Consider the following 14,117-nt stretch of genomic DNA (forward strand, 5'->3'; position numbering starts at 1 on the left):
CACAGTGGTAGTGGTGTCGGGTGCCATGCACTCCTCCAAGACGCCAGTTGCACGCGTCTCTCACCGCTCCTCCCACTTCCGGAACTCCACCAATCGCTAGATGTTGCGTATCCTACTGTTACATCAGAAATGGTTGATAGTCTCAATGTCCCTATTTCCATAGAAGAAATAGAGAAAGTAATATCTAAGCTTGCTTCAAATAAAGCAGCAGGTCCAGATGGCTTGCCTAGTGAATTCTATAAGATTTTGATTGCTGAAGCCACCCCACATCTTTGCACGCTCTTTAACAGCTTCTTTATTAGTGGTAAACTGATCCCCTCTTCATTTACCAACTCTTATACAACTCTGATATTAAAAGGTGGAAAAAATCCTGAATACAAGGAATCTTACAGACCAATTGCACTGTTAAACTCAGATTACAAAATTCTCACTGCAATTCTAGCATCTAGACTTCAAGGACCCCTCTCAGAAAGGATACATACTGATCAAGCAGGTTTTCTAAACAACCGCAATTCAGCCTCAAAAATAAGGGAAGCCCTATTGGTGACAGAATATTTTGAGGCACTATCTAGCTTAACTAGTGGGGGGGGGACATACCTGACCTTGCTATTATTTCCTTAGATGCTGAAAAAGCCTTTGATTCAATATTTTATGAACATATCAAAACATCGTTAAGGCAATTTGGTATCGGAGGTAATTTTCTTGAATTTATCGAAAATCTATATAAACAACCATCTACAAGATTGATAGTGAATAACAACATTTCTCCCCCTATCTTGTTAGGTAGAGGAACAAGGCAGGGCTGTCCTCTCTCCCCGCTCTTATTTAATATCTCCATTGAACCTCTGGCAATTAAAATTCGCCACCATTTGGATGGTATATAAATTCGCAATTGCAAAATAAAAATTGGTCTGTATGCTGATGATCTGCTGCTTTACTTGGCTAACACCAAACTGAACCTACCAAAACTTTTTCAGATCTTGGAACAATTTGGTACATTCTCTGGATACAAAGTAAATATGGCAAAATCAGAGATATTGTGGCTTAGGAAAAATAAAACTTCAATATTAAAAACTCCTTTTCGCCAAGTAAATAATTCTTTCAAATATCTAGGGATTCATATTCCGACAAGGTCCGTAGATCTCTATACATTGAATATACCAACAGTAGTAAAAATGATCAAAGAAAAGCTTTTGACATGGCAAAATCTCCCAATATCACTTTCTGGAAGGATTGCCCTTTTTAAAATGGCTCTTCTTCCAAAACTCTTACATATACTTCAAAACACACCAATAATTCTACTAGGTAAGGATATACGTTCAATCAATACTTCACTTATTCAGTTCTTATGGCAGAATAAGAGGTCAAAGATATCTCTTATGAAACTCTCAATACCAAAAAAAGATGGTGGTCTTGCCTTACCAGATATAAGGTTATATAACCTTTCCTTTCTGGCTCGTGTCGTAGCAGACTGGATCTCGTCTAATAACTATGTCTTGAACAATTATCTCTAGACCAGTGTCTGCTACCCATATTCTCTATCTGCACTATTACACTTAGTACCTAAATAAATTCCCTCAGAAATTAAACGATTTAAAACAATTCTTAACCCACTTAAAGCTTGGCACAAAATAGTAACTTTTCTCTCAATTAATAACAGTGCTACTTGTCTTTTGCCTATAATAGGTAATCCTATTTTTCAATCAGGACTGCATTCCGAAGTCTTTAGGAAATGGCATATTCGGGGGCTAACAAAGGTATATCAAATAATTGACAAAGAGAGAAAATATATCAAAACATTCCAGGAATTAAAAAGAGATTTTGATTTGTCCAACAAAGATTTCTTTGCGTATTTGCAATTAAGACACTTTGCTCAGGACCTAGTTAAGAAAGCAGGTTGGGAATGGGGACTAGGTAAACTCGATGATTGGCTTGTTCTAACAAGAAATGGTCATATGTCAATTGCACCGTGTTATCATCTTCTGGGTTCAAATAAAGGAGAACCAGTATTGGCAAAGATTGCCTCCTACTGGAATGCAGTAATCACTCAGAGTAATATTGAGTCTAAAACTATTCAATTGTCAATTAAAAAAATTGCGCAAGTAACGCTCTCTGCAACTTGGAGGGAGGCACATGTTAAGCTCCTTCATGGGCCATATTTTACCCCCGAGAGAGGTTTCAAATGTGTGAATGTAGGGTTTAATAAATGTCCTAAATGTTCGTATCAGGCAGCCGATTTAATACATATGTTTTGGTATTGTCCAAAGATTAAAAATCTCTGGGCTAGGCTCGACTACTGGCTAAAAAAGGTGCTTAAGATAGACTATGTCTATTTGACAATATATCAGATAATACTCTGCCTTAAGGAAGAGCCTGGCAAGCAAACTGATGAAAAAATAATAATCTCCGCTATTCTTGCTACCAGGTATTTAATTTGTAAGAAGTGGAAAAGTCATGCAATGCCAAGCATTACTGAAATTAAAAACTGCATGAAAAAAACAATGCATTTTAGACCAGAGAAACGCAGATATAAATAATGAACAAGACATTAAAAGGTTCTTTGATAAATGGGCTGCCTTCTTAAAAATCTTCCCTGTTGCAGAAATAGATTATATAATCTTCCCCTTTAGAAATACAGAAATTGTTTTATTAGGGAACTGGTAAAGCTTCAGGAGGAAGAAAGTGATGGTACCTTTTTTTTTTTTTTCCTCGCAATTATGTTTTCTCTTTGCATGGGGGGGGGGGGGGTTATACTGAAAATCAAAACCCCAAGCATTGTAGGAAAATAAAATGTTCATTAATATGATGACTAGCCTAAATTTAACTACATGTACAAATGAACATAGTACTATGTTGTCGAATCTATTGTATCATTTTGATTATGCCATGTTTTCAAAATGGTTGATATTGTTTTTGGACAGTGACTTGGATTATAAATAAAATAATAATAAAAAAAATAAATGGCAAGCTCTCAAATGTTAGACAAATACATAGAACTGAATATGCTGCTTGCTGTGTGCATGTAGTATTTGCCTAAGTATTTGCCTATTTATATATATATATATATATATATATATATATATATATATATATATATATATATATATATATATATATATATATATATATACAAACTAGACTCAGGACAGGAGCTGGCATCCCTGCAGAGTCCCCATGCTTGTGTCATTCATCATTGTCTACCTAGCACTCCAGTAACTTGCTTCCAGATATTTCCACCCCTTTCAATGCATAATTGTGCTGCCACATTATGAACTGTAATAATGCCTTGCCACATTGTGAACTGCAGTGTAATGTAGTCACTTATTTGAATAAGGGGTTACAACTTGCAAATAAATAAAAGATAATAAACATATTTTTATTATAAAATGTGTATGTGATACTTGTGGCAATAAGCAAGCAGTGGACTCACAGGACTCAATAATATATATGATCAGATTCACAGTCACACAAGAAGGAGTCCATGATTGATTTGATATTCAGATATTCAGGAGTCTCAAGCTGAACTGATTCTGAAGCAAGCAACTAGCAGCAGAGAGAGCAGTACAGACACAGTGACTCAGGACTCATTCTAAATTATTCAGAATCGCTGCGTCCGTACTGAATCTGCGATTCTTCTGCTCTGCCCCTCAAGCGCATCACGTGATCAGTAGGTGAACTGATGAATCTGTTCATGAACCGGTTCAGTTAATTGAACCGTCCGAAATGAACCGATTCATCAGGATGAACCGAACTTCACATCACTACTCTCTTTTCCCCCTCGGCCCCTCCCTCTCCAGACCGGAGCTTGTCAGACTCAGAGAAGAGAATGATTTACATTTATAACCCTGCCAAGTGCTATGTATAGTCACACACATTAGGAATGTCAGTGGTAACGTTTGAAAAAGTAAGCTTTGTTTGCATAGAAAAACATAATAATAAAATCTTTTATTCCTGTAACAGATTTATAACATAAACTGCAGCACAAGCTCTGTCTGCATAACATTGAGTGCTGCTGTGTTTTTTATATGCACACATTATAGGTACTCTAGGGAGATATGAAGTGTGTGTCATGTGACTCCTGTGCTGTTAAAATATGGCGGCATACATAGCTGCATCAAGCCCTAGATATGTATAGTAATAGAAACAATTTTCTTGAAATGTTTTGTGTAAGCTGAAGTTACAGCATAAAGAGCTGTACTCAGTTTTTTATTATTACACAGTAGAAGTTAGTTTGAATTATTTTTACCAGTCAAGTGTTTAATGTCCCTTTAAATGTGAAGGAAGAGGATGAGACAGATGACATGAATAGTCATCAGACTGAAATACATTGCTCCCTCCCTGCCGGTGAGTAGTAATACGTGAGAGTCTGCCGGGGCTGTGCACACAGTTACTTACTGCTCTCCCTTGTAGTTTACTGTCTGTTATATAAGTTAATGTTACACCCTATACTGTGCTCTATCAGGTAACTTCCTGCTGTAATTACAGGGCGTCTAGAGGAAAACGCAGGCACTGGGCTATTAAATGTGAAGGAAGAGGATGAGACAGATGACATGAATAGTCATCAGACTGAAATGCATTGGTCCCTCCCTGTCGGTGAGTAGTAATACGTGAGAGTCTGCCGGGGCTGTGGACACAGTTACTTACTGCTCTCCCTCCCTGCCGGTGAGTAGTAATACGTGAGAGTCTGCCGGGGCTGTGCACACAGTTACTTACTGCTCTCCCTTGTAGTTTACTGTCTGGTTTATAAGTGCAGATAACAAAATGAGTTTAACCCTTGTTTAGTTAATGTTGTAGTTTTATACTGGAATATAGAAGATCACGGTTAAAAAAGGATGAGTGGGAAAGGAGGAGACTGTGTGAATGTGGTGCTATTGTCTGTCTGGAAAATATGCAAACTGTTTCATGGTTAAGTTATAAAAAACGAAATTTATGCTTACCTGATAAATTTCTTTCTTTCTTGACACAGTGAGTCCACGGATCATCATCAATTACTGTTGGGAATATCACTCTTGGCCAGCAGGAGGAGGCAAAGCAGTTAAATATCACTCCCCTACAGAGGCAGCCAGACGTGTCCTTATGAAGCTCTTCAATTTCATTATACGATTTAATTTATTCATAAGAGACCTAAATCTTTTCTTGGCTATCTTAGAAAATAAATGCCCTTTATTAGGCACATAACGAATCTAAAGAGGAGTTAATTGGTGAAAGTGGGACTTATCTATCTCCTTAAGCTACGCCATGCGGACTCCCCAAGAGCTACCTACTACTAACAACATGGCGGTTATAGAGTCCTTAGACGCATGGGAACACCGCACTCAACATCTCCTAAAGAGGAACTTTTTGACCATGAAGGAGGATTTAATGCTTCCACTCTCTGCCTTCATGCCACCACCGGAACGTATAGCAGCGGACACTGATTCTGTTAAACATAGCAGGTCTTGTGCTATACCCGTGGCTGGGCTCCGGGATGTGACAGCCATACCCTTTAGCAGGCTTGCTTCACCCTCAAGATACTATACGCCTAGGCGAGAGCTAGACCTTATCCCTGAACCGACTAAGCCGGCAGACATAGAAGAAGCGGATGCGATGGTGCGCAGTGAAAACCTTGCCACACAGGATGACATGCTGCTTATACCGATGCTGGTCATTCATGATATTCCAGCTCAGTCTCAGGTCACTGCTCTACTACACGGGACCAACCTAAGAGGGCACGCACAATCCAGTCCCACACCCGGAAAAGCGGCCAGTCTTCTGAGCGCTAGCAACTTCAGAGGAAGACTTCAGATACTTGCGAGTGCAGCACAGACTTATAGGGTAAGCGAATCAAGTACTGGTATCCAGTCCTTCATTGAAGGTATATCACGCAGCACTCTTGGATTTTTTAGACCAGGCCGTGGCCTGGTTGTGGAGACAGGGGGACTCGCAACTCTTCTAGCGGTAACTGCAATACAACGGAGATACAAAGCTCAACCTCCCCTGGGACTTAGGAATGCAGTCAGAGTCGGGTAAAGCAGCAGAGAATCCCACAGGGAGCGGGTGATAACTCTCTGGGTTACCTTGGATTTTCCTTCACCTCGCTCACAACCTTGGGCTCTCATCTATGCTCTTATAGCCATGTGGGACTTTGCTTTAACATTACTGTTACATAGGGTTTTATTGGTTTGATCTACTTGTATGCTTATTTAATTTACAGCTATACCTATAATGACCCGGAGATCAGACTCACCATCTGGTTTTCTAAGCATATTTCCACTGTATGTTTAACAACTTATATTGCTATATTCTGGTATATTTCTGTATTCTTTTGTGTAAATCTCTATTAAGAGTATAGGGTATATGCCACTTGTACCTATTTACTCTATTTCCAAACATCATATATCCCTCACTAACATGGGAGGCCAGTAGTATGACAACTGTATGTCTGAAACTTTAATTGGCATTCCCCACTTGTATATATTTTGAGGAAAATGCTTTCTGATCCTTGGTTGCCATATTGCAGCTTAACCCACTTGTTGTTTCTACATTAAAAGTGTATAGAGTTATTCTCTTCATCCTCTATACAGGAGGGGAAGAATTCACTGCACACCATTTTTAATACTCTCCTAGATCTCACTAAAAGGCTCCTCAAAATGTAATAATAGATAATACTACCATTGCAAGCCTCTTCTTTATATACTCCCCTATATAGGTCTTCATATGCATACTTACTGAAGCTAATAGTTTTTAATAAGGCGATGTTCCTTAGGTATTATAGCAGAGGGTATCTATAGAGGACACTTTAGCTCCCCCTACCTGCCTAACCCCTAGAGCTTTTAGCCCACTTCAAATCTCCATGTACTATTATTACATTATACCCTTTGTCAGAAGTCTATAGCATGACAGCTTTGGTCCCACTTACACTTTAGCGAGATCCATACCCACTCTCCGGTTCCAGATTGGTTTCATAGAGCCTAGGCTCCTCATATGTATCTAGGTATGCCCTATGGCTCTACAATTACACTAGTATAGTTCATTACATTTCATTGTAACTTCAGTTTATCTGGTACGTGTTGGAGCTTTAATGACTTCAGAGTTTGTTTTACTCTCTCTTTTTAAATAGTTAGCGCCTAACATAGATATAACAAGTGTTATACGACTGTTTAGTTTTCTCTATTTAGATGAGTAGTTTTTTTTTAATAATAACAGTTCTAGATGCTATGCAATCCTTGAGGCAGCTATGCATATTTTATTTGCATTATTAGCCTATCTTAGCTGACTAGATACAAACAACTACTCCACTTAAATGTAGATTGCCTACTAGCCAGTTTATGGTTATTGTATATGTCCCTCAGGTTAGCTAGGGCTATATATTTAGAGTGAATATTTTGGTCCCATGGATATGTAATGATTCTATAGTCCATAGTCTATCTACTTTATAGTTATATAATCTATGTCATACACTTAAGGTGTTTCCCTTATAGGGGTCTTCCTGTATATCTATGAGACTTGAGGTAAGAGTACTTAGCTCCATGCTACATATGTTCCCTACTGCATCCCTGTCAAAGTATTAATACTTGTACCATTAACATTTGGCCTTCTACATATATATGAGTACGTTACTTTGAAGTTATTAGTTGAATGCTCTACAGTCCCCCCTAATTTCATAATTTAGCATTCCTCTCTTCTCAATTTTTGCCAAAGCTACCTTTGGGGATCTGATATCCTAAACTGTACCATGTTCTTAGCTTCCTGTTTGTTTATGTGCCCTGGCCTAGCAATGTGGTGTTCCATTAGCTTACCTAACACCATTATCTTGCTCCCAGCTTAATATTAGCCTTGGCCCTCAGTTTGTGCGGAGCACTTTCCCCCAATGCACCTGCAGTTTTAATAACCATTCTTGAACGCCTTTAGCCTAACTTATCTAATGTTTCTACTTTACAATGATCCCATGAACGATACAAAGATATTTCACCTCACTTTCAAAGATGCATACCCCAAGCAGCCATTCCTTGTATTTATATGTACTCATGATGCTAATTAGAAGACTCCCCAAGTCATGTAAACCACCCTCATCTATTCTAAAAAAAAAAAAATTCTTTTTTTTTGGAAACTCAGATATGCTATATAGCTACCTTAAAAGGCTCCGCCCCCCCCCTCATTTTCCTCTCCCTTTTACCAAGCGGCTCTTGCCCTCTGAATTTCACTTCTATACACTTCGGCCCAAGAGAGGCCAGACAAAAGCCAACTCCCTACATCATACAGTTATAAGATTATAGAGTACCTCCTATATCTGAGTAGGGATCATTTGCTATATTATATAAAAAACGAGGTTTCATTGTTATGTGTCTCAGTTACCCTTGCTCACTATAAACTAACCTACACTTTAAACTCATGCTCTCAGAAGTAGTGTTATAACTCATCTCAGTAGTTATTCTATCTCTATTGAACGTGTTTTACTATTTGATTACGGTTCTCATCTATAAATGTTCAGTAACACTGCTGCTTGAATACAGTGACAACCATTGTAACTTAGAGACTTTAAGGTTCTAGTTAAAATTTCCTTTTTATAAGAGACATGTATAATTATTCTTATTACTTGTGATTCGTGCCTGGACACATTATCTGTTTTGTGTATGCTGTTCATTACCTCAATAAAAAATTATTTAAAAAAAAATAAATAAAAAATAAATAAATAAATATCACTCCCCTACCCACAATCCCCCAGTCATTCGACCAAAGGGAAAGGAAAGAAAGGAAGTAACACAAGGTGCAGAAGTGCCTGAGGTTTATATAAAAATCTGTCTGAATACAGGGCAGGCCGTGGACTCACTGTGTCAAGAAATAAATACATTTATCAGGTAAGCATCACTTTTGTTTTCTTTTTAATGACACATTGGCCCCAAGTTATCAAAGTCTGGCGGACCCGCGGCCAATCGGTGCTCAGAGCAGGCGGACAAGTTATGGAGCAGCGGTCTTTGTGACCGCTGCTTCATAACTGCTGTTTCTGGCCGAGTCTGATGACTCGCCAGAAACACAGGGCATCAAGCTCCATACGGAGCTTGATACATATGCCCCAGTGAGTCCATGGATCATAATCAAATACTGTTGGGAACCAATACCCAAGCCAGAGGACACAGATGATAAGGGAGGGACAAGACAGGAACCTAAACAGAAGGCACCACTGCTTGAAGAACCTTTCTCTCAAAAGAAGCCTCAGCCGAGGCAAAAGTATCGAATTTATAGAGTTTGGAAAAAGTGTGCAAAGATGACCAAGTTGCAGCCTTGCAAATCTGTTCCACAGAAGCTTAATTTTTGAAGGCCCAGGAAGAAGAAACTGCCCTTGTGGAATGAGCTGTGATTTTCTCAGGAGGTTGCTGTCCAGCAGTTTCATATGCCAAGCGAATAACGCTCTTCAGCCAAAGGGAAAGTGAAGTAGCTGTAGCTTTCTGACCCTTGCTTTTTCCCAGAAAAGCAAACAAACAATGCAGAAGACTGACGAAAGTCCTTAGTTGCTTGCAAATAAAATTTTAGCGCTCGCACAACATCCAGATTACGCAACAAGCGTTCTTTGTGAGAAGAAGGATAAGGACACAGAAGGTACAACGATTTCCTGATTAATATTCTTGACCGAAACAACCTTGGGCAGGAAACCAAACTTACGCCTTGATTTAGAGTTCTGCGGTAGCCGTCAAAAGCAGCGTTAAGGGGTCCTAACGCTGCTTTTTACCGCCTGCTGGTATTTAGAGTCAGCCAGGAAAGGGTCTAACGCTCACTTCCAAGCTGCGACTTTTCCATACCGCAGATCCCCTTACGCCATTTGCGTATCCTATCTTTTCAATGGGATCTTCCTAACGCCGGTATTTAGAGTCTTGGCTGAAGTGAGCATTAGACCCTCTACCGACAAGACTCCAGCCGCAGAAAAAAGTCAGTAGTTAAGAGCTTTCTGGGCTAACGCTGACCGGACATCGCCGCCACCTACATTATACCTACAACCCCCTAATATGCTGACCCCTATATTATATTTATTAACCCCTAATCTGCCCCCCCCCCCAACGTCGCCGCTACCTAACTACAGTTATTAACCCCTAATCTGCCGACCGGACCTCGCCGCCACTCTAATAAATGTATTAACCCCTAAATCTAAGCCTAACTCTAACACCCACCTAAGTTAAATATAATTTTAGTCTAACGAAATAAATTAAATATTATTAACTAAAGTATTCCTATTTAAAACTAAATACTTACCTGTAAAATAAACCCTAATATAGCTACAATATAACGAATAATTATATTGTAGCTATTTTAGGATTTATATTTACTCTACAGGCAACTTTGTATTTATTTTAACTAGGTACTATAGCTATTAAATAGTTATTTAATAGCTACCTAGTTAAAATAATTACAAAATTACCTGTAAAATAAATCCTAACCTAAGTTATAATTAAACCTAACACTACACTATCAATAAATTAAATAAATGAACTACAATTACATACAATTAAATAAACTAAATTACAAAAAATAAAAAAAGATTACAAGAATTTTAAGCTAATTACACCTACTCTAAGCCCCCTAATAAAATAACAAAGCCCCCCAAAATAAGAAAAAATTCCCTACCCTAATCTAAATTAAAAAAGTTAACGGCTCTATTACCTTACCAGCCCTTAAAAGGGCTTTTTGCGGGGCATGCCCCAAAGAAATCGGCTCTTTTGCCTGTAAAAAAAAAACACAATACCACCCCCCAACATTACAACCCACCACCCACATACCCCTACTCTAACCCAAACCCCCCTACTCTAACCCAAGATGGCGTCCCTCGAATTCCGATCAGCCAATAGAATGCGAGCTCAATCTGATTGGATCAGCCAATCCGATTGAACTTGAATCTGATTGGCTGATTCAATCAGCCAATCAGATTTTTCCTACCTTGATTCTGATTGGCTGATAGGATTCTATCAGCCAATCGGAATTCGAGGGACGCCATCTTGGATGACGTCACTTAAAGGAACCTTCATTCGTCGGGTAGTCGTCGTTGAAGAAGGATGTTCCACGCCGGAGGTCTTGAAGATGGAGCCGCTCCTTGTCGGATGGATGAAGATAGAAGATGCCGCTTGGATGAAGATGTCTGCCGGTCCGGATGGCCTCTTCTGCTCGGATATGATGAAGACTTCTGCCACTCTGGATGTCTTCTTTTGGTCTATCGGTGCTCGGCTAGGTGAAGACGACTCAAGGTAGGGAGATCTTCAGGGGGGTTTGGGTTAGAGTAATGTTGGGGGGTGGTATTGTGTTTTTTTTTACAGGCAAAAGAGCTGATTTCTTTGGGGCATGCCCCGTAAAAAGCCCTTTTAATTTAGATTAGGGTAGGGAATTTTTTTTATTTTGGGGGGCTTTATTTTATTGGGGGGCTTTATTTTATTAGGGGGCTTAGAGTAGGTGTAATTAGCTTAAAATTCTTGTAATCTTTTTATTTTTTATTTTTTGTAATTTAGTGTTTGTTTTTGTAATTTAGTTTAGTTTATTTAATTGTATGTAATTGTAGTTAATTTATTTAATTAATTTATTGATAGTGTAGTGTTAGGTTTAATTGTAACTTAGGTTAGGATTTATTTTACAGGTAATTTTGTAATTATTTTAACTAGGTAGCTATTAAATAGTAAATAACTATTTAATAGCTATTGTACCTAGTTAAAATAAATACAAAGTTGCCTGTAAAATAAATATAAATCCTAAAATAGCTACAATATAATTATTAGTTATATTGTAGCTATATTAGGGTTTATTTTACAGGTAAGTATTTAGCTTTAAATAGGAATACTTTAGTTAATAATATTTAATTTATTTTGTTAGAATAAAATTATATTTAACTTAGGGGGGGTTAGGGTTAGACTTAGCTTTAGGGGTTAATGCATTTATTATAGTAGCGGCGAGGTCCTGTCGGCAGATTAGGGGTTAATACTATTTATTATAGGGTTTGCAAGGCGGGAGTGCGGCGGTTTAGGGGTTAATACATTTATTAGAGTGGCGGCGAGGTCCAGTCGGCAGATTAGGGGTTAATAAGTGTAGGTAGCGGCAACGTTTTGGGGGGGCAGATTAGGGGTTAATAAATATTATCTAGGTGTCGGCGATGTTAGGGGCAGTAGATTAGGGGTACATGGGTATAATGTAGGTTGCGGCGGTGTCCGAAGCGGCAGATTAGGGGTTAATAGTGTAATACAGGGGTCAGTGATAGCGGGGGCGGCAAATTAGGGGTTAATAAGTGTAAGGTTAGGTGTTTAGACTTGGGGTTCATGTTAGGGTGTTAGGTGCAGACTTAGAAAGTGTTTCCCCATAGGAAACAATGGGGCTGCGTTAGGAGCTTAACGCTGCTTTTTTGCAGGTGTTAGGTTTTTTTTTCTGCCCAAACTGCCCCATTGTTTCCTATGGGGGAATCGTGCACAAGCACTATTTTCCAGCTAGCCGCTAACGCAAGCAACACTGGTATTGAGGGTTGAAGTGGCGGTAAATATGCCTTTACGCTCCCTTTTCGGAGCCTAACGCAGCCCTTCAGAGAACTCTAAATACCAGCGTTGTTTAGAAGCAGCGCTAGAAAAAAAACACGCGTAGCTAACGCAAAACTCTAAATCTAGGTGTTAGTACGCAGAACCACTTTATCAGAGTGAAATATAAGATAAGGGGAATCGCACAGTAAAGCAGAGAGTTCAGAAACTCTTCGAGCAGAGGAAATAGCAACAAGAAACAAAACTTTCCAAGATAACATCTTAATATCTAAAATATTCATAGGCTCAAACGGAGCCTGTTGTAAAACTGTAAGAACAAGGTGAAGACTCCATAGAGGAGTAACATGTTTAAACACAAGCCAAATTCTAACCAAGGCCTGACAAAACGATCTGGCACATCCGCCAAGCAAAAAAACAACAAAAAATAACAAATAAACAAGTAACAAAATAGACAATGGCGAAATCTGACCCTTTAGAGTACTTATATAAAAAGAGAGAGAGATGCACTCAGCTGAGACAGAACAAAAGCTAGAAAACCTTCTTTGCCTGTTCATTTTCAGTGCCACTCAGGGTGCATACTCTTTTAGCACACTGCCCCTTCACAGAGAAAAAATATCTTCTAGCATATCAGTCTTACCCTGCCCAATGACAGTCCAGCACCAAAATACCAGGCAATTCTTCTCTGAACAAGAGAAACAACAACCCCAGATGATCGTTTAGGCCTTCTGTGGGCCTCGTCAGTGAGGTGCAGTCTCATCTCTCTAAGGGCATGTGTACAAGGAGTCCACGTCTGGTTTCCCCTTTTACTCTTAGGGAGAGCCAAGAGCAATTTGCATAAATATAAAAAGAGAGAGAGATGCACTCAGCTGAGACAGAACAAAAGCTTGAAAAACTTCTCTGCCTGTTCATTTTCAGTGCCACTCAGGGTGCATACTCTTTTAGCACACTATGCCCTTTCACAGAGACAAAATATCCTGTAGCATATCAGTCTGACCCTGCCCAATGACAGTCCAGCACCGAAATACCAGGCAATTCTTCTCTGAACAAGAGAAACAACAACCCCAGAAGATTGTTTCGGCCTTTTGTGGGCCTTGTCATTGAGGTGCAGTTGCATCGCTTTAAGGGCATGTGTGCAAGGAGTCCACGTCTGGTTTCCCCTTATTATTATCAGGTATTTGTAGAGCGCCAACAGATTCCCCTTTTACTCTTAGGGAGAGTACTTCTAAGGTTTGTTGTTTGTCTTGTTCAGAGAAGAATTGCCTGGTATTTTGGTGCTGGACTGTCATTGGGCAGGATCAGACTGATATACTACAGGATATTTTTTCTCTGGGAAAAGGCATAGTGTGCAAAAAGAGACTGCACCCTGAGTGGCACTGGCCTTGTGGACCAGCACTGAAGTTTTTCTTGCTATTGTTCTGTCTCAGTGAGTGCATGTCTCTATTTTCTTGATTTTATGTAAATTGCTCTTAGGTCTCCCTAAGAGTAAAAGGGGGAAACCAGACGTGGACTCCTTGCACACATGCCCTAGAGATATGCAACTGCACCTCACTAACGAAGCCCAAGAGAGGCCGAAACGTACGTCTAAGGTTCGTTGTTAGTCTTCAGAGAAGAATTGCCTGGTATTTCGGTGCTGGACTGTCA

General features: G+C 39.3%; 1 protein-coding gene across 1 annotated transcript in view; it reads left to right on the forward strand.

The window, feature by feature from the left end:
• Positions 1-4,144: 4,144 nt before the first annotated feature.
• LOC128657323 (zinc finger protein 484-like) overlaps positions 4,145-14,117 on the forward strand; it is a 69,081-nt gene continuing 59,108 nt past the window's right edge. The window contains exons 1-2 of the mRNA XM_053711625.1: positions 4,145-4,344; positions 4,486-4,593. Coding sequence (XP_053567600.1) covers positions 4,302-4,344; positions 4,486-4,593 — 151 coding nt within the window. The 5' untranslated portion in view covers positions 4,145-4,301. The remainder of the gene's footprint in view (positions 4,345-4,485; positions 4,594-14,117) is intronic.

Source organism: Bombina bombina, chromosome 4, assembly GCF_027579735.1.
Source record: "Bombina bombina isolate aBomBom1 chromosome 4, aBomBom1.pri, whole genome shotgun sequence".
Taxonomy (NCBI): Eukaryota; Metazoa; Chordata; class Amphibia; order Anura; family Bombinatoridae; genus Bombina; species Bombina bombina.